Source organism: Anopheles marshallii, chromosome 3, assembly GCF_943734725.1.
Source record: "Anopheles marshallii chromosome 3, idAnoMarsDA_429_01, whole genome shotgun sequence".
NCBI lineage: Eukaryota > Metazoa > Arthropoda > Insecta > Diptera > Culicidae > Anopheles > Anopheles marshallii.
Genome location: NC_071327.1, coordinates 2,541,031 through 2,560,119, shown reverse-complemented (window position 1 = coordinate 2,560,119; position 19,089 = coordinate 2,541,031). Strand labels below are relative to the sequence as shown.

Here is a 19,089-nt window from a genome sequence, read left to right as displayed (position 1 = left end):
TATCAGCAAACGCAAACGGTGTATGAAATGGATTCCAGTTCCTAGATGTTGAGATGAAAAGGACGCGAGGACGGATCTGTGTACCGTGGTTGAGAAAAAAAAACAACCGTTGACGATTGCAGCTTTTCAATATTGCTTTTAGGTAAATTAAAGGTTCTTACAATAGGGATATTTAGGGAAATTGTCTTCACTTGAGCTGAGGTGAAGAGGTACATCTCTTGAAAAGCAGCTGTGAGGAAGCATACAATGTTGCCATCATAAAAGCGAAGATAACACTCTAACCTTTAATTTAAGATTCCTTTCAATTTCAACAACCTTTTCATTAAACTGTTTTTGTTCTTAAGTATCGCTCCATTCGTTCGTATAATGCTCGAAAGTCGCTGTAAAATATGTATGATTCACCTTTCTACAATTCTTCGCACTCTCCAGCAAAAAAACCCAGTTCGTTAGCTACCGTTTCATTCAACTATTTGCATTTATTCCCGCCATGTAGCTAGAGGTTAAGCATAACTTTTCCCCATCGGTACCGGGGTTTGCATCGGGAACGAAATGAAATTTGTACTCAGTCGACAGTCGGTTGCAGTCTGTGATTTCATTTCGCACTCAGCAAACTCGGTAAGACGCTACCGGAAGTGTTGCGACATTAGGCGTAACTTAGTTTCGGTTCCTGCTCCCTTTTTTTTCATCCAGGAATAAGTATGGATAGCAAAATTATATGCTAAACTATTTGCCTGCTTCCTGTGTCGCGTCTCCTACGGGTGACTGACTTCTTATCAGTTTGTTTGTCAGCAGGAAAAGTTTTTCCCCGCCCCTCCGGTTGCCTGTTGTCTCGCTTACCACGGACCCTTGTAGTTGGGCGGGACTGGCAGGTTTTCCTATTGGTCGTTCGAACCGTGTTGGTGAATTTATTACTAACAAGATGGCAATCAAGACAAGAGCATTGCTTCGTTTGCTTCTTTCCGATTCTCCTAATTCGGATCGAGTTGTTTTCGAAGATAAATAAATGAAAGGTTTTTTTTTTATCGGAGGCCGTCCCATATCGAGCGGGTCATGTGTGGGGCTGTTAGGTTGACTGATGTTCCTGGATAATTTTTTGGTATTGAGATATGCTTTGTAACTTTGCCGACTGAAAGCTAACTTTTTCAAAAGAAAAAACGATTTTAGTGGTTCATGTGTGGAAGTTACAAAGGAAGGTTGTTTAAATATGTTGTCTGAGTTTCCGAAGACCAGCAAAGGTTTCTAGGAATTGAAACCTAATTTAATCCCATTTCTCTTCTATCTAACTACCTCCTACACCAGGAAAACCTCGTCTTATGTACCAGCAAAAACTTTGGCGTAAAGTTATTAATTATACAGCTTTCAAAGATTTATATTCTTCTTTCTTCAGAAAAAAAGATGCATCCTATCTGTGTAATTGAAAGCGCACGTTATAAGCGATGTGATAAGCCAGCTGAATGAAAACCTCAGGAAAATGGTCCATAATAGCTCAATTAGAATAATCAATTACCAACCGTTCGGTGGAAATTGTGTACCCCAAGAAGAAATAGCTCATACGTGGACCAGATCGTACCATATGGAGATGAACCAGATGGCGAGTCCTGGTGCCTCACCCTGTCACCGAGATGAATATTTTAGTAAGTTAAATACTTTACCCACACATACGTTCACGTGCATATATCCTTACGCTCACTTCCTTTTTTCCTATCCCGACCAACGGAAAATGCCACAAACTCACGTATCGATTCGTTGATCTCGGACAAAGACCAGAAGCACGATTTTTTTATTTCGGTCTTTAATCTCCCCAGTGGGGGAATTGCACGAAATCGTAATCGAACGAATGGATGTACACATATTGACATATTGGCTTTACCGAACCTCTCTTTCCGAGGGTTGGTTGGGGATGCTATTTGTTGGGTTGTCCTTGCAGTGAATCTGACTCCTTTTTTCTATACTCCGTCCCTCCATACTTCTGTGGTGAAAGTTTTGGGCTTACAGATCAATATATTGATGGTGTGGGGAATGGCAGGAACGTGTTTGGATGGACAATTCAAAGACTCAGGCTGCCTATTGGTGTGCAAAACGAAAACCTCACTAAAGGTTAAAAAATAATGGTGCCTGAATAGATTAGACAAACATTTGAATGCTATTTGTTTTTAGATTTTCTACGCGGGACACTATTTTTAGGTCATTTATCCGGTGATATGACGTTCATTGTTTGTTAAAATTGTATGCTCTTTTCTGCAACAATGCTTCAGTTAGTGTGCGTAACGCGTTAAGCATAATAATCCATCAATAATAAATTCTCGATATTAAAGCATCGTATTTTCAGTCATCTTTTCTGAGCATTTAATCACGGCGGACTCTACATCACCTGTACAAAGGCTCTACCATATTCATCCCTGACAAGTAGCAGGGATAACTCATCCCATTGTTACCAAATTTATTTGCATTTTACGGCACTTAATGACATTGTAAACCTATTATGATATCATCCAAGCAAAAGTTTACCACCCAGCGTTCGGCAAACCCAAATCCTCAAAACTTGGGAAAGTGTGATGAATATGACCATTCGTTTCGTCCGCTTCTTGAGGCATTTAATGCGTTTTTCATGGAATACGTTCACCGCCCACGTCCCACGTAATCGGTCGAGATCCGGTAGCACGGTCAGGAAAACATCATGATCGCCTCCGGCACGTTGGAAAACAATAATTTCCCGTTAATCGTGCCTACCCTCGAAGCACCGACGGAAATGGAGCGAGAAAAGTCGGATACATCGCCCATTTTCCACCACCAGAAAAATGGTGTCCTCCGAGTGAAGACGAGGCTTAGTGGTCAATAGCCTAAAGAGGCTCTACAGAATCGCGGTGGAACATAGCGGAGTGATAGCAAGTTCAGTTCCTGTGAGGTTCCGATAGTTGATGAACATGTCTCAAGTTATCCACGGTTCGCTTAGGAACGCTACAAGTGATGTAGGCGTTTGCTCGTGTCGAACTTACTCCGGTGGATCTCAGTAACCTTTGCCTTTTCAAAGCAACATGGCCAACATTTCAACGAGAGGTCCCCTTTCATCCTTGACAGTTTTGACAGCAAAGTGCGCTGGTGAAGGTGGTTGACACTAGACAACGCCAGGAAAGGAATCCGCCGGGACAGTTAATAACATCGGCGTTACTGGTTGTCGTAGGGACGTAAAAAGCAGGCACTTGCTTAGAATCCTTCAGGACACACCATCACCAGAGTGGATCGATTTTATCATCATTATCACCAAGCACCATCGTAATTGTATCGGTGAGTTTCCTGTTCGCATGGATACGTTCCCTTCTTTCGCTTGCATGTATCTTCATTAAATTCTAGAACAACGGCTCTCGGAGGCACCATCGCACTTGGATCACTTTACATATACACTGGAGTTGATTTCTGGTGATAGGACAATGAACCACCATTCCTCATGAAGACATTGGAAAGAACGTATTACAAACGCCCGCAAGTACACGCGGCACCACACGTATACCAGAAGCGAACACTTTTGCGGTACAGGGTTTGTTTGCCTTTTTTTTACTACCACAATCTAGAGGATTTACTCTTTCGCGCACTCAAACACAACACACAAACAAACCAAACACTTACGCCCGAAAACGAAGCTGCCTCATAATCGGGGAGCACCCCTGCGCTTTGGGGAGGTCACAAGCACAAGCCGGCACTCAGAATGTTCTGAGAAGTCTAAATGGAAATGAGCGACTTTCGTGGCCAATGTTTGTTTCAACTCCCCCGTGGATACCTTTAAACCAATGTGGCGGTTGTGTGGTTGAACAGTCAAACAGCAGGTGTTTGAAAGCGAAATTGATAAGAGTCCGATTATGTAACGTGATTCGGTTATGATTGTTAGGTTTTTTTTTGTTTTTCGTTACTCGTTGTTTTATTCAGCATGTGTCCAAAGGTGACAACGACGACTTACTTTTGTAGAAGAAAATAGTAGTAAGTGAATCGGTGAATCGATGCATGTAAATTATAGCTGAACACACAAACTAAGAAGGGTATGGAGAACGAACCAGCCCGCTTTGCTCCTCTCTAACTGGTAAGAACGTCGAAGGAACAGTGGAACGGTTTACTACGTCTGAGAGTAGGCGGAATACATTGTTTCCCTTCGTACGCGGTACTTCTGGCGTAGGCTCGACTAGCCCCAGCAGGGAGGGAAATCCTTTTCAAAAGCACCAACACTTCAACAAACACACACTCATACACACACATACATAAACAGCGCGCTCCAGACACCCACAACCGTGCGGGGAGACACCATAAACTCCCGGGGCTCTGATAACGCACGCTCGCCTACCACTCGTCTCACAGCGAGTCAAGTTCACGAAACACGCTTTCCTTCCTTACCATCCCACCATCATTTTTATGTACACTTCTTCTTATTCTTCCTCTTTTTTGATCGACCGTCCCTCTCGGGGGTTAACTGATTGGTTGGGTTTTAGCAACCGAAGGTCGGTTTACTATCGACCTCGGGGAAGACACCAAAGAAAATCAAAGAAAAGCACCAAAAGGGGCCACACTTACACTCAACTCCTTGACACTTGGCGAACGAAACGGTGGCACAAAATGGAGGACACCCACACGCAGTAGGCCTCCGTTTTTTTGCCAACAGTACCCCTAGAACCTGGAGGTGCACTGGTTCTGTGTGCCGTTGTGCGACTGGGGCGACTGTACCGGACACGTTGGACACGTCCAAGGATGTCAATCTTCACTCACAGACTGAACTGCCGTGCGCCACCTGGACGCGAGATGGTGGCGCCCCCAAAAAACTGGTGCGAGCGGATGAGTATTTTACGCGAGAAAAATTTTTCCCGCTGATTACTGGGAACCGGGAGATGCTAGCGGTGTTAGTGAGAGTGCACGAGAGCCGTGCGCTGTTGCGGGAGAGTTGAAGTGACAAGAAAAGAACGGCGGGGAAAATCTAAAAGCAGGCACATGGTTGATTTTGCTCTCGGAGCTCATTTTCAATGACAGTTCGGCACTGTTGTTTGATAAACGTTCTTAATGCTGCATCTATCTTAAGCGGTGATGGAAAATGTTTTAATTAGATGATTTATTTTGTCTATATTTCGAGATAAGGGATGAGATACAATCCATTTGTAAAGCTGATAATGTATTTTGATATAAGAATTGGATACTCTCAGCGCCATTTAAATTTAACGCCTAAAGGTATGCAACTGGAGATACATTACCTCTTGCAGGGATTTTTCATTAACGTCTAAAGTTATATAGAAATGGATGATAGAAATGATAACAATTAGGAACATAGGTGGGTAGAAACAGTCGTACATCATTGTATACAAACAACTTTCACTACTCACCACCATATGAAACCCATAGCTCTCTCTCATTTGACGTATTTGATTCCTGCTCGCAAGGTCCTGCTCGCTTATTCATAATAGAGAACCACTAACTCTCGCTCGCAGAATGTGCTCACCCTCAAAGTAATTGGAAATGAGCGTAGCGGAAAGCAATTTTCCCCAACTCTAGCCACTCAACACGATAGCACAATAAATGAGTGCCTTAAGAGTTCTTATGCGTTTCCTTTTTTGTTTTGCTTTTTACTTCTATCAACAAGAATTCCAGCGATTGGGTTGTAACGAAAGTTCGAAAAAGAACGCAATTAAAGTTTTAAAAACCTTTGTTATGGTATGTAGATTTCCTTTTCTGAATGAAAATAGACTTTATTTGCATTTTGATAATGATTCATTGTTACATGGCTAAACTACATTCAACAATCGCTAGGTGTTTTTGTTTGAATTCGTTTTAACTGTTTGATTTATCGGTCTCATCTTTTTGCATCGTTTCGTTTGTTTTTGTTTTAAATATTTCTATCGATATTAAATGTAAATAGCAATCAGGCTCTAGCTAAATACGAATTACAGATTGTTTATCCTCTGTCTAGTGTTTGATTGTTTGTAACATTTTGTTATAATATGTCGGGGCGGGATTGATGCGTATATCGGTACATTGCGTGTATGTGTGCTGTACGATTTGTTGCATGTCACGTCTGCACGTCACGACGACCTATCAGCTATATTGGAATAAGTTGTAGCAGTAGTGTGGCACTTAGACTAAATTGACTAGCATTGAATAAGTTTAGAAAACAAGTAAAAAATCAACTTACGTTACGTAAAACTCTCCCACTGTGCTGATAAAGTTTTAAATGTTCACCATCGGTCGCTTTCGGCCCGGTCTCGGGGGAAAACTTTCCCACAAGTCCTGACTGACGGCTTGTTGTCTCAATTTGCATTCCGGATCCGGAATTGATTTAATTGAATTAAAAAAGTCTGTGCCAATAACAAAATGCATGGCACAAGACGAACTGACTTCTTTTTCGTGCCGCTATTGATAAGTGTTGTTGTGTATTTGCATTCCCTGTCATTTCTGCACGTTGGCTTCAAATAGAAAATATATAATCTTTCAACCCCTTCTAAATTGACTACAATTATCGCTAACCATAGCCCCACTAGAAGGAGCTTCTTTTATCTGTTTGCTGGCCGCGACCAGTTCTTTTGCATTCTCTATCACATGGAAAGCTAACAGCCTAGCGCCATTAGCCTCGGCACGCGTGCATTTAGCCCCCCTAATCAGTAATTAAGTTTGACAGTGGCTTGAGTCTTTGCTAGTGTATGTTTTAATTTTTTTTAACAGTTTAATCTATTTCTTTCCTCAAACTTTACCAAATTTACTCTTCAATAAATAGGATCTCTAGTTGTCAATCTTACTCCAAAGCGAACTAACAATCAGATATTGAAGGTAGAATACTTGTACGGTGCTTAACTCAAGCTCAAGAAGATGATGATTTTTATATCCTTCAACCTCCAAAGCACGCTTGCCTTCGCCGTGTTGTACTTTTTAAGCGTGAGCATTTCGTCATATTCACTCTACTTTAACTCCTCCACCTCCTTCTCCAGATCCGCACCGGTCACGCTCGGTGCCATACCGTCGTACCCATTTTTCAGGAAGATCTCCTCAATATTCTGTATCGAGCGTGCATTACGCTTTGGGCTCAACACCCTTCGATCGTCCTCATCGAATTCGCTGTCCTCGGTTTCGGTGTCGCCGAACTGTAGACTGTCGATACTTTCCGCATCACCATCGCCTCCATTGGAGGCACCCAGTTGGTAGCAACTCTCCGACAGATGGTTGTACGTTTCCAGATCGATAAAGTACTGCTCGTTGTCCAGTATCGTCTGGCGCCATTCGGTGTTATCGAACGGACCAAGATTGCCACCGTATTCCGCCGGTAGAAGATCCTTCGAAACGTACTTGTGCAGCGAGCTCAAGCTATTACCGTGCAGGTGTATCTTCAAGTGGGCGAGAAGGAAGAACGAATGTAAGAGTTTAAGTACTGCGGCGAGATGACCCTTCTTACCCTTCGCCGGATTTTATCCTTGAGGAATGGTTTCAGCACGGCGAGAATGGCGTCGAAGTAGAACGGTTCGTGAAGCACGTGGAACGCTTTAAACCGGAGTGGAAACGCTTCCTGGACCACCTCGACCGTTTTCTTCGCTAGATGAGGTGAAAGATACCTGTCGGATGGATCGAAAACCAAGCATTACTGCTGGTAAGGTCACGCAACAAAGGAAAGGTGGGTAATCTTTCTGGGCCGTACCGTGCATGAGCAAACCCAAGTCCAGCCATATCGAGCAGTACCACTAAGCCTCCAATCTGTGTTTCCGGACTTCGGACGGCATCCTCGAGCGCTAGCACATTGCTGCGGAACACGTAATCCACCGGAATTTTGTACGGATCACATTTTTCTGCACAGAAAATCAGACGAGTGAGTGGGGATACATGGAATGACAATTCTATTTCCAGCGGATCACTGGACTCACCAACTCGAAACAAGTAGATTTGCCGTCCATGTTCGTCCTTCTTCGGAAGCATGGTTTGAATTTGCATCTCCAGCATAAACTTCATCTCGGACGGTGGGGACACTTTGAATATCTCCGGGTACTCTTCCTTCATCTTGTAGTACTTTTGCATCTGCAAAAGAGACGGGTATTTCCGATCCAGATGTAAATCAAGCAAGCTCACGCTGACGATCGGTCACTACGCCTATGGGTTACCATTTTGAATGCCTTCTCGACGTCAAACTTTTTGGCGCGTAAAAATCGCAACAGAAACGAATCATCCCGCCTGCATCCCAGTGCCCGCTGATGGTTCTCGTTGTAGATGTTGAGCTGCTGCCGGAGCTGACGGATTTTCGTGTACGTCAGCTCACCACCCGTTTCGCCCAGTTCCTTATCCGCCTTCTCCCGATACTTGACATCTGTAGTGGGCAGGGAATTGACAGCAAAAAGGGTAGAAAAAGAAGAAGAAATATAAAAAAACGCCATTCACACACAAAGCGCAAGAACTGGATGCACTGGAATGTGCAATCCACCGGAAAGGCATTTTTGTTTCCAACTGACCTAGATTTTTGTTCATCTCGTACTCGAGCATTGCATTATTGTCGAGCGTGGCGGTTTTTCCGAAGATTTTCCGCGGGCTGTTCAGCGGTGTGCTGTCGTTGCTGGACATTTTGTCGTTTTTTTGTTATCCTTCTAGTGCTTTACTTTTGTACCAAGTTACGTTTTACGCTCCACGATGCTTCCAGTTGATTCCAGTTGACGAGTACGATGCTGTTGTGGGAACTTTATCCACCGGTGTTCGAAGAATTGTTTTATAATGCAGCTTTCGATGCAATTCCGATGCGCTTGTATTGCCGCAAAAGGCAGGAAGGAAATCATTCAAACATGATTCAGGAAGCTTACTGTTCTGTAAAACAATCGAAAAGAAATTGAATTTGAAGAGCTGTACTTAGCAAATAAAACTTTCTTTCTATACTTAAGATAATTGTGCAGAGGTTATGTCGGCAATTGAAGATTTAATAAGAATTGTTTTCAATGCTTACACTTGACTTTGGTTATAATATTGGAAAATTATTTTAATAACGGATCTTTCCATAAACATTTCAATAACCTAAATACTCTAGTGATTATGCAAAAGGATCCTACAAATAAATAATTGCATACTGTTAGGCGTTGAATACGAATGGAGCATTTTGAACTTCTTAACGTTTGAATAACTGTGGAAAGTCTACATCTGTACTTACGTATTGAAAAAGGATTTGCACTAATTTAATGACTAGGATTTTTTTTACATTATTCAATCATTTTAGTTTGAGTAACTTTAAATTCGGTGAGTTTTGCAGCAAATTTAAGAGTTGCAATGTTGAACCAAATCAAACCGTTCTCTATTCAATGAGTATTTTTTCACACTTCAAATAGCTCCATTCAACTCCTTGAGAATGGATAAACATACAACATGGATTTGTTTATTTTACTATTGGCGATATATCGTAGCTAATGTGCAATCGATACGCTTCGTTCGGATTGAGACCGATTGAGTTTATTTTTTACGCACGATTTACCCCGCGCTAAACGGGGTTCGTACGCTTTTCTTTTTGCTTGCTGGAGGATATCATTTGCATATTCCGACAATCATCATCGATACAATGAAATGATAGACGATGAGTTCGTCTAAGTGGTCCATACATTCACGTGCGATCATCAAGGGCCATCATCCGGACGGTCGCAAAAATGAAAGGCCACAACCGTTTGGCACCCGCGTGTACCATGTGAACGAACTCGCACAGCAAAGGCTAAGAGTGTGTGGCAAACAAAATAAAAGACGCCACAAATTACACTACGCTAGGCTTCGCGTACACACTACCACCAAACAGCATGCCCGAAAGACACCCTCCGATTCGTGAGATACGAGCGAACGATATAGAGCAGATTATTTTTAGAACAAACAATTCTTTCGCCACCTGACAACGCGTCTGTTTCGTTTCCTTTCGTTAGTTCCGTCTGGGCTTGCGAAACACACAATAGGCGCAAGGGTATGTGCGAGAGCTAGACAGTGTGGGTGGGCGAAGTGGGATGCGAAGCACTAGACAATGCACTTCAAGTGCATCTTTTACGACGTTGAATAAAGAGTCCCTGCTGATTTAGCTGTACATTCTTTCGTGCTGGTGTTAGAACGCTACCAAACTTAATGATGGCGCTAATGAAAAGAGACACGTTAAGTGTCAAACGCACCATGTGAGTTGTGTATGTGGGATTTGGATGATTTTAAAGTTGACATGCCGATTAGTGCGAAATATTACAGGCAATGGTTTCTATCACACTGCATTAGTTCTCAATGAAACATCTCCATTGTGGCTATTTGCTCGTTAAAAATAGATTGAAGAAAATGGATGTGATCGTACGGAGTGTACTGTTGACATTTGTTCTCAACATTGATTTATTGTCATCGGTACAAGAATACAGATAAATAATTATCTGTTAGGAGGGAATAATACCAAAGGAAGATGTTATTTAAACTCAACTAAAAAAGGAATAGAAATATTGAAATATTTAAAAGCTAATCAATGCCTTAGAAAAGATCTTTCTACTAAATACTATAGAAAGCATATTCTGCTACCACTCCATGGTCCATTCTGGTAATGCAGTGTGCTTATTCGCTCAATCTCGTTTCATCCACCGTTAAACCACTGATTGACGGTCACTCATCCAAACCATCAGGCCAGTGATAATAGAACTCAATCAATGCAAATTCTGCATCCCTCCAATCAATTGTCGTTCCACACACAAAAAAGGTCCATCGACGAACTGCCAATCAACGGTCATCACGGGCAGTCACACCACGCTACATTGATCAGCATTTCCAAGCACAGACGACACGTTAATGGAATCGTTTCCCCATTTCGCCATCGCCGTTGCACGGATGCGATACCTATTTAGCAATGCAAATGCCCTAAACAACACCCCATGGCTAAGATCCTTACTGTGTGTTTACCGTGTCGTGTTCCTGTTGCACCGAAATCTACTATAACCATGGACGATGGATGGTAATCAACATTCGTTCGGGTACTTCCAGCCAGTAATTGGATATGGTCACGCATCAAGCAAACTAGCCCAATTTTCAATGTTTCTTGCACCAACACTATCGACACACACAGACACACACAAACACGCGTTCTGGTGAAGAAAGGTCAGCTGCATGTCGCGGTGGAGACAATGTGGCGCCGAAAACAAAATAATCGGCCTCTAATGGTACCGCGATAAGGCTGGTCCATCGTACACACATGCAGTGCACTGTTTGGTTTGCGTCATCACCATCCCAATACGTGTCCCGATGTGTTGTGTTGTGTGTCCTGTCCCCCGTTTCGTGCGTTTCCCCTTTCCGGGAGAAGATGCCGTGAGATACCGCTTGCATGATCTCAGAGCGCATACTCCATGGAGTATTGATACAACTTCAGGACATTAGAGCTGGTTTGTGAGCGATTGCTGTGTCTCTTATGTGACAGTGTCAAAAGAAGTCTTAGAAACTACCAACAGATGTTTTTTTCCACTTAAATCATATTTTGTTTCATTTGGATCTTCTTGGTATACCTACATCAAAAGTTAAAAAAAAACCCCATTAAAAGAACAACTGAACGCATCTTCTCAACGACAATTGTGGCGCTTTTCTCTCCGGACACTCGGTTCTCTCTGCCACTTGTCAAAAATCGACTACACCGCACGCATCGCACGTCCCATCCACGAGAATGATTTTACTACACTTACCAACCCCGATGGGCTACGACTGTGAGGTGTTAAGCGGCGAAAATGTGGCGGCCATGAGATGACGGAGGCAAAATTAATTAAAATATCACATCCAATTACACACGGGATCTGGTCACATTGGCGCAACCGTTCGCGAACGTTTGATGGCGTCCGTTGGGAAATTTTGAGTAGCGAACCTTTTTCAAGACTATTGTTTCACACGTCCACTTCAACGGGCAAGGACCGTTTTATACGATACAACGTGTTATGCTTTTCCGCGATTTGATACTACATGAAAGTGAGACAAACCTCGAACAGCACTAAAACACGGCTAAGATGTGTCTTGGGTGGGGAAGGGTAAACACACTTTGAACACGTTCCTCCCTAGCACTAGGGCGTCATGTCCTTGAGGGTCGGAGCATTGTCACCAGTGACACTTGGCTGCATTACGTAGCGAAACCCGAAATATAACCGTACAGTAAGCCGAATTCTACGAAATCATCCCGTAAACTTATGAATAATTCGCAGGTTTTCCCTGTTGGTTCTTTTGTACTTTTTTTTTTACTTTCTCTCACACCCCAACGGAAAGGTGAGATGATGTTTTTCACAAATCTACCCCCGGCGGCTTCACAATTCCGACTGACGCGCGCCGAATTCCGGAGCACATCCGAGAGCGGCGAGCATTACGTGTGCCGTCAAACAGGGCGGCGACCTTTATTGGCGCTTCACTCGCGTGGCATTCGTTTTCGAGCAGTTTTTGAGACGAATTCTCTCCCGACAGAGTGCCGAGCGTGGAAAACAGATGTTTTCCCCGGTACGTGATTTTACCAGCAGCTGTCACTAATTGGAGAGGTTGTTGAAAAGGAGAGGAAAGTCTTGACTCATGTGGTTTTGTTCTAGTCTCTCTAGTAGCTGTATTACTTTAGTATCAAATGTTTCACTGATCAACTGTGGTCTTCGAGGGTACTACTGCTTTAAGGTACGTTTAGTTTCCGGCGTTATCTCCACTCTCATCCAAACAATCGACCACCTTCGTTAGCATATCGTTAAAATTGACCGCCGCGTCCTGTACTGCTACTCCCAAACATTGCTCAGTGTCTTTGGCCAGCACGGACACTTCTCGGGAAGTTTGTCCAATGAGAACAGCGGCATCACGCACGACTCCCTCCACGATGCTAACTGCTGCCGGAGCCTATAAATATTGGAGAAACAAATTAAAGTTCCTGTTCTTGCTTACCATACGCTGCCAAACTCACATTCTGCAGCGCACAGTTGATCTGATCCCCAATCCAAGAGTTCTCCGACAGGCACTTCTGTCCGATTGCAATAATTTCCTTCACCTTCACGGCACCAGCCGCCACATGATCACGAATATTGCTCTCGATCGCGCGCACACGCTCCAACGTTTCCTTGCCACACACAGCCGCTTTATCCCGTGCATCCTCCACAATGTTTCGGATGTCCTGAGGCACTTCCGAGAAGCACGGCGACACTTTCGACTTGAGCTCGTCCAGTGCTCCGTCGTAACTAGCGACTTCCTTCAGCACCTTCTCGTTGTAAAGCTGCTCCAAATCCTGGATCGCCTCTTCAACCGAACGGAACTGCTTGCCTGTGTTTTGTTCCAGCGAGGTAAGGCTTGCGAGCGCTTCCTTCGCAATTCCATTCAGCAGGTTGTTAAAGTCGGAGAAGAACCGTGCTCGAGTGTCCAAAGAAGGGACATCTTTCGATGGGAGAGCCACCGGACCAGCTTGAAGCTTTTAGAGAAAATAGAACGGAAAAGCTAAAAGAAGCCGCTTGGGAGTGCTGGCAAACATCTCACCTGTCCAAGGCAAACGGCTAGAACTCCTAGCAGCAGCAGCAGCAGTTTCATTGTTCTTTGCACGCGGAAACTTAACGTCCGAGCCTTAGCGCACTAGCCTTTTATATTAAGCTTTATTTACTTAATACCCTCTTCACAGTTCAATCTACAAACTACTTGAGATGTTGCGAATCAAAAGTGATAAATGTTGTATCGTGATACGAAGAAGAGTTGTTATCGCTTTGCTATCTTCGCCAAACAAAACCATTCACGAAAAGGGGGAATTCTCCAAGACTTCACTGCCAAATTGTGTGTTTCGATAAGAGTCATGACATGAGTTTTACTACAGCACAGCTTGCATTTTACATGCCATTCTGTGGGCACTTTATTTCTTATCTGTTTATTAATAAATTTTATCAACTAGCACTTATCGCACCGATATCACTTAACTTACTCTTCGACGACACTCGCCGTTACCAATTTCTTTTTATCCGCATCCTTATGTTTTCCCTTCGTTTTAGTTCCTTTCACTTTGGACGCAGTGGTAGTAGACGTCGGTACCGTTGGGGTAACATTCTTCCGAACTCCATACACCAACAGTCGATCGAACTCGTTCGGTTTATCCAGCACCTGCCCGTAAATGGTTTTAAAGTCGAACTGTTTCCCACTTGTACCACCGTACTCCTGGGGCAAAATATCAGCCGGGATATGCTGGTGCAGCGACTCCCAGTTGGAGTAGTGGAACCGGACCTGATCTTTAATCTTCTTGCTCAACATCGGATACAGGATAGCGATGGCGGCGTTCATAAACACCGACGAGTTAACCACGTGGAACTCGATGTTCTTCAGCGGCAACAGGTCCGTCTTTGCCGATCCGATCCGTATGTTTTGAGGTGTCAGAAAGCGGAAGCTCTTGAGTGAGTAACCGTTCATATCGATCAGGCAGGTAACACCGTTCTCGAGCGTATCCAGCTCGTTCAACATCAGCTCGAACCAGATGTCATCCAGATTGGCCAAATCGGTGACCGCCATATTGGAGAAGTCGATCGCTCCCAGCCGAGTCACAAAGACGCGCCGTCCGCGTCGATCCCGGCGTTCCAGCGCAAACTTGACGTTACGATTTAGCAGCTCACCGTACGTACCGATCGGTTTGTGGAAGAACCATTCCGGATTCGCTTCCTGGTGGAATAACATTAGAGACGATCGTTATGTATTCGCTGTGGGTGTAGTTTCGAGGTGTTCCGACAGCTGTTCCCATATTCACCTTCAATTTGATGAGCTTTACGATGCGTCCAAATGCCTCCTCAATGTCCCAGTCGCAACAGTACAGAAACCGGCAGAGGAAAAGATCGTCGGTTCTGCGATTACAGTCATCATAGTCTAGGAGGAAAGAATGGAAATACTAACGTTAGTGGCTGTTAGAACTGGTAACATCTTTCAAGGTACCTTAAACCGGTTCGATAAAATGGCACGATCGAGCATTGATTTGCATCGCATTCGTTTCTGTCCGTCCCGGTTCGGTACGGTATACTAAATGTTACACCTAGTAAGCTGAAGGTGGCTGTCCACGGAACAATTTTAATATTGTATATTTGTTTCTTAATTTACTTATTTGCTTTTTTTCTGCTTGGGATGATGAATTGGTTTATTAAATTTGCAAGATTAATTAGAGTTTCAAATCAATTGCATAAAAAAAATTATACGAGTATGCTTTAATTTAAAGTTACCTTAAGCTGATGCAAAACCTTCACGAAAGCAAGCCCTAATGCGAAATGTATTTGCTTGGGTAAACTTAAGTAAAAATGTCCAACATTATGAAATAGTTAGAATAGAACCTTAAAGTTGTTTACTAAAATCAGTACTAATCAACGGTGGAAGTAAATATAAACAAACAAGTTCTCAATGCCATTGGGACGCATTACATATGCAAGATAGCATACATAATGAAGCTAATATTTCCATTCCCGCTCAAGTTGCGGTGCGAATCGAAGCGTTGTTTATATTATCAGACTCTAATCGTTCAACTCTGTCAGGCTGATTCACTTCACCACAAAGTACCTCGTAGACGCTAGGCATTCCACTTGAACAGAGACACAGCCCCACTTGTGAATGGTTGTCTCCCACCTACCACACGTTCGACCGTGCGTCCCTGACAGTGACCGCATGCGTGTCTCGCGTCATCTCTGCTTAATGGCACACAAGAAGGGCAAACTGATCGTTTGCGATGGCCAGTGTTATGTTACGTTAATGATAAGCTAGCCAAAAATGGTGACCGTCGTAGTACGCCTTACTGAGCGCCGTCATCAAGCAGGTGACGAGCAAATCGTGCTCGTGCGATTGAGTTATTAACTAATAGTTTGGCACCAGCTGAAAGACGATCACGACCAGTCGCTAACTGCTTAATTGAATTGGTGTCCGTCCAATGACCGTCGTTCCGAAGGTGCTCGGTAATGGGAAGATGTTTAAAACAATCGTTAGCTTATGAAGTGGGTGAAGTAAATTAAATGCCTACGAAACGATCGTCCTCCACTTGGCTTTCATTCATTATCATCTAACAATCTTAATAGTGCATTTCCTTGCTACAAAATTGTATTGCCTATTGTTTAATTTGACAATGTTCACAATCACACACTGGTGAACTGCAATGTAACGCTTTCTCTCGGAAAAGAAATGCATTGGATGCATTTATTGCAGTGTGTACTTTCGCTTTCGCGACTCTTCAACGTTCGTTTCCGTTCAATAGTTTACGGGAAGTGCACAGCCATCGCTCTCCACAGTTGGTAAAACATCAAGTGCATCGTTGATGACTCGTGTCCGGTGAAGACTTCCGTCTCACCGTGTGTTGACTTGAAAAGCTCTTTAACGAGCAACGAGAGCTCGATCTTTCAAAATCTCGCATTTGATATGCAACCAATTCGTATCGGCGGAGATTGCGAAACCAACCTCCCGAGCGGCTTTACAAATGCTTCCCAAGAGAAGCAGAGAAGAATATATTTAAATAGACCCAAAAGAGACCCATCAATCTCTAGCCGGTGACTTCGATGTATCTCGCCGGGTTCAAGCCATCCATTTGCGATTGACATTAAATATGCAACGGTGCTGATAAATATGCTAATATCGATAGTGGTTTGGGTGTTGTTTCCATTCCCTTCAAGCGCTTCTAGGGCCATCCCATCGCACCAAAGGTATGCGATCTGACGATCTTGATCGCTAATGAATAAAACCACGCACGCATCCAGCAGTCGTTGCATCGTAGCTGTGTGTCTCAAGAGCTTTCCGGTATGGGTGCGTGTTTTTGTTTGGGTTTTTTTTTCTCTCTTCGCTCTTTTCCAACTTCCCTTCTACTTCACGCTCAATGTCACACACGAGGTGCGTTACCACCATACCAAGAAGTAAACCATCTAACGTTAGCCACTCACTTTGTACCAGCTTGCGCAGTTCGTTGATCTTCTTTAGGCGTTCGGGCTGATCCGCGAAAAGGGTCACTGGGGCGTTGCTGTCGACGGCATCTTCCGCCTGCTCCTTGCCATTTGGCGCACTTTTTGTGATCGCTTTGATTTCCGGCATGATCGGGTGACAACGACGATGACGTGGTGCTGTAGGGAAAGAATCCCAAAACGGAAGTAAAGATGTGGAAGGTTTTAAAATAAATAAATTACGATTCAAATTCTAGACACGATTGGGGTATGTTATTGTGGCCGGTATAGCAAAACATCACGATTAAATAGATTAAAGGGGGGATTTACTGGGGACGTTTGTAAGAATAGACACACGGTTGATTGTATCCCCTTCTTCAAACTGCTACAATAGTGTCCAGCGAAGGTTTTAGCCAGTGTTGAAGGTTAATTACAAAGAATTGTTTAGCATGTCGTATGGAGCCAGCGAATGGACCGGGGGAAACGGAACTTATGCCGTTAATAAGGCGTAACAGGCGTTGCTCTCCCAATCACCAACGATCGAACAACGTAATATCAACACAAAACAGGTGCTAAATCAGCCGACAGAAGAGGAACATGGTATTGCGTTTCTGAAACCTCAGATAAATTGATCGAATCGTTATTGTTTCTTAGAACGATTTCTAATACTAAAGACTTATGTATGGTATATTTATGCATGAAAAGAAACTGTCTAATGCTGAAGTCAATCTGTCCCTTTTTCTTCTTGAGCAATGAGACAATCTTAATGCACAAAACCACCAACCAACTAACACTTCATAAACATAAAGCGATGGAACGATAACCCTTTAACCCTTCAAATTTTAACAATAGAGTGTGAAAAGTTCATTACTTCGCGTAATCAATCGCTTCTTTAGGAAAAAAAAATACTGTCGCTTACAATAGAACACGTTCTTCAACGCGCAATCACCTGCTGGCGGTGCAGGTAAGGCCCATTGTAAAGCCATCCAATTTACACCTACAGCCATCAAAGTTCATCGTTGGATCTTAACAATTTCTGCATCTTACTTACTTCATCAGGTGCAATAAAGCTAGCAAAAGGCAGCTGTAAACATGTGGCTACAAAGTGGTGATTGTTGTTGACGATATTCATCGCAACCGAACTGTTCGCGTATTCTTCTGGTCAAGGTTTTAATGTTTGAACGAACTTCAAACCTGCTACGCTAGAAAATTAACCACATTCTCATTTTCAATTTTGGAACTGCTTTATGAGAGCTTGTTTTCTGTGTTAACCTTGTCCTACGTGGCGGAGAGCAAGTTGCAAGGTTTACCAAAAATGTTGAGACTCATTTTTTTCTGTTTAATATTTATTCGCCAACCCTGCGATTATGTTTGTTTTGCATTTGTTTTCTTCCCTTTTCTCTATTGTCTTTAGTTATAGTACGCCTTACTGGAATGCTTAATACTCGAAGTAGAAAATGAAACGATAGCGAAAGTAGTACCAATACTGAATAGCAATCGGCTAGCGCTCATGCAAGGTCAGCGAGACGGGATAGGCCGGGCCCGAATTGAGGCACTCGATTTGATTTACAATCTACATCAACTGGGCACAGCGCAACTGTGCCCGTAGAACCGCACTTAAAATGCCGACTGTGCGCTTATTTTCGGCAAACACTGTCAAACTGCCGTCGAAAGCATTAATTTGTGACCTCTCGATGCACTTATGTTGGGTGGGATTGGTGGCTCTGGTGGTAAGAAATACATTTAAAAAATTATACGCTTTGTGGCATGTTTGGCAAGAGAGTCGCCCGTAGTTGAATTCCTACTGACAAAGGTGGTTAAAAGTGTCGTTAAATGGAAGACACGACGTAAAAGATAATCAAATTGCCAGCGCAAAGCAAAGAGTTTGACATATACACAGCATGAAGGTACATCGAGGCGTGTGAGTACATTGCAATAAAGTTGAGGTTTTAGTATGACACAATTTGGGCGGTACATCCATCATGGATAAAATGTAACCTTTAATCCACAACATGGAGTTAGGTAACGAAATGCTGTTGATTGAGTCTGTTTCCTTTTTCTGCAAATCATCTTAAATACGCACGAACCACACGCACATCACACTGGGCGACTGGCCTTCACGGTTTCCTTTTGGGCAGAGAACTGTTCATTGTTGTGAGTCATATGTTAAATCATTCTTCCGCCAATTCCGCTTTGGCAGAAGTTCACTTCGTTGCCATCACTCTAACAACACTCAAACTCT

At 43.3% G+C, this 19,089-nt stretch overlaps 3 protein-coding genes across 3 annotated transcripts; all 3 read right to left on the bottom strand.

The window, feature by feature from the left end:
* Positions 1-6,920: 6,920 nt before the first annotated feature.
* On the bottom strand, positions 6,921-8,562 carry LOC128711939 (alpha-tocopherol transfer protein-like). Its single transcript, XM_053806830.1, has 6 exons — positions 8,454-8,562; positions 8,109-8,311; positions 7,875-8,025; positions 7,652-7,799; positions 7,412-7,568; positions 6,921-7,343 (listed from the first exon to the last, which is right to left on the bottom strand). The coding sequence occupies exons 1-6, from the start codon at positions 8,560-8,562 to the stop codon at positions 6,921-6,923; spliced, it is 1,191 nt and encodes a 396-aa protein (XP_053662805.1).
* A 4,056-nt stretch (positions 8,563-12,618) lies between these two features.
* LOC128716149 (uncharacterized) lies at positions 12,619-13,503 on the bottom strand. Its single transcript, XM_053811070.1, has 3 exons — positions 13,453-13,503; positions 12,890-13,387; positions 12,619-12,825 (listed from the first exon to the last, which is right to left on the bottom strand). Exons 1-3 carry the CDS (start codon positions 13,501-13,503, stop codon positions 12,619-12,621), a joined length of 756 nt encoding a protein of 251 aa, XP_053667045.1.
* A 378-nt stretch (positions 13,504-13,881) lies between these two features.
* On the bottom strand, positions 13,882-16,998 carry LOC128714644 (alpha-tocopherol transfer protein-like). The gene is made up of 3 exons (XM_053809519.1): positions 16,851-16,998; positions 14,696-14,811; positions 13,882-14,610 (listed from the first exon to the last, which is right to left on the bottom strand). The coding sequence occupies exons 1-3, from the start codon at positions 16,996-16,998 to the stop codon at positions 13,882-13,884; spliced, it is 993 nt and encodes a 330-aa protein (XP_053665494.1).
* Between the last annotated feature and the right edge of the window lie 2,091 nt (positions 16,999-19,089).

What these genes read in the sequence shown, in the direction of transcription:
- LOC128711939 (XM_053806830.1), bottom strand. Translation starts at nt 8,562, where the DNA reads ATGTCCAGCAACGACAGCACACCGCTGAACAGCCCGCGGAAAATCTTC. An exon ending in CGAGATGAACAAAAATCTAG is followed by an intron (nt 8,312 to 8,453) that starts GTCAGTTGGAAA and finishes TGCCCACTACAG; the next exon opens with ATGTCAAGTATCGGGAGAAG. An exon ending in AATCTACTTGTTTCGAGTTG is followed by an intron (nt 7,800 to 7,874) that starts GTGAGTCCAGTG and finishes TTTTCTGTGCAG; the next exon opens with AAAAATGTGATCCGTACAAA.
- LOC128716149 (XM_053811070.1), bottom strand. Translation starts at nt 13,503, where the DNA reads ATGAAACTGCTGCTGCTGCTGCTAGGAGTTCTAGCCGTTTGCCTTGGA. An exon ending in TAGCCGTTTGCCTTGGACAG is followed by an intron (nt 13,388 to 13,452) that starts GTGAGATGTTTG and finishes TTTCTCTAAAAG; the next exon opens with CTTCAAGCTGGTCCGGTGGC. An exon ending in TCAACTGTGCGCTGCAGAAT is followed by an intron (nt 12,826 to 12,889) that starts GTGAGTTTGGCA and finishes CAATATTTATAG; the next exon opens with GCTCCGGCAGCAGTTAGCAT.
- LOC128714644 (XM_053809519.1), bottom strand. Translation starts at nt 16,998, where the DNA reads ATGCCGGAAATCAAAGCGATCACAAAAAGTGCGCCAAATGGCAAGGAG. An exon ending in ACTGCGCAAGCTGGTACAAA is followed by an intron (nt 14,812 to 16,850) that starts GTGAGTGGCTAA and finishes CTTTCCTCCTAG; the next exon opens with ACTATGATGACTGTAATCGC. An exon ending in TAAAGCTCATCAAATTGAAG is followed by an intron (nt 14,611 to 14,695) that starts GTGAATATGGGA and finishes TTATTCCACCAG; the next exon opens with GAAGCGAATCCGGAATGGTT.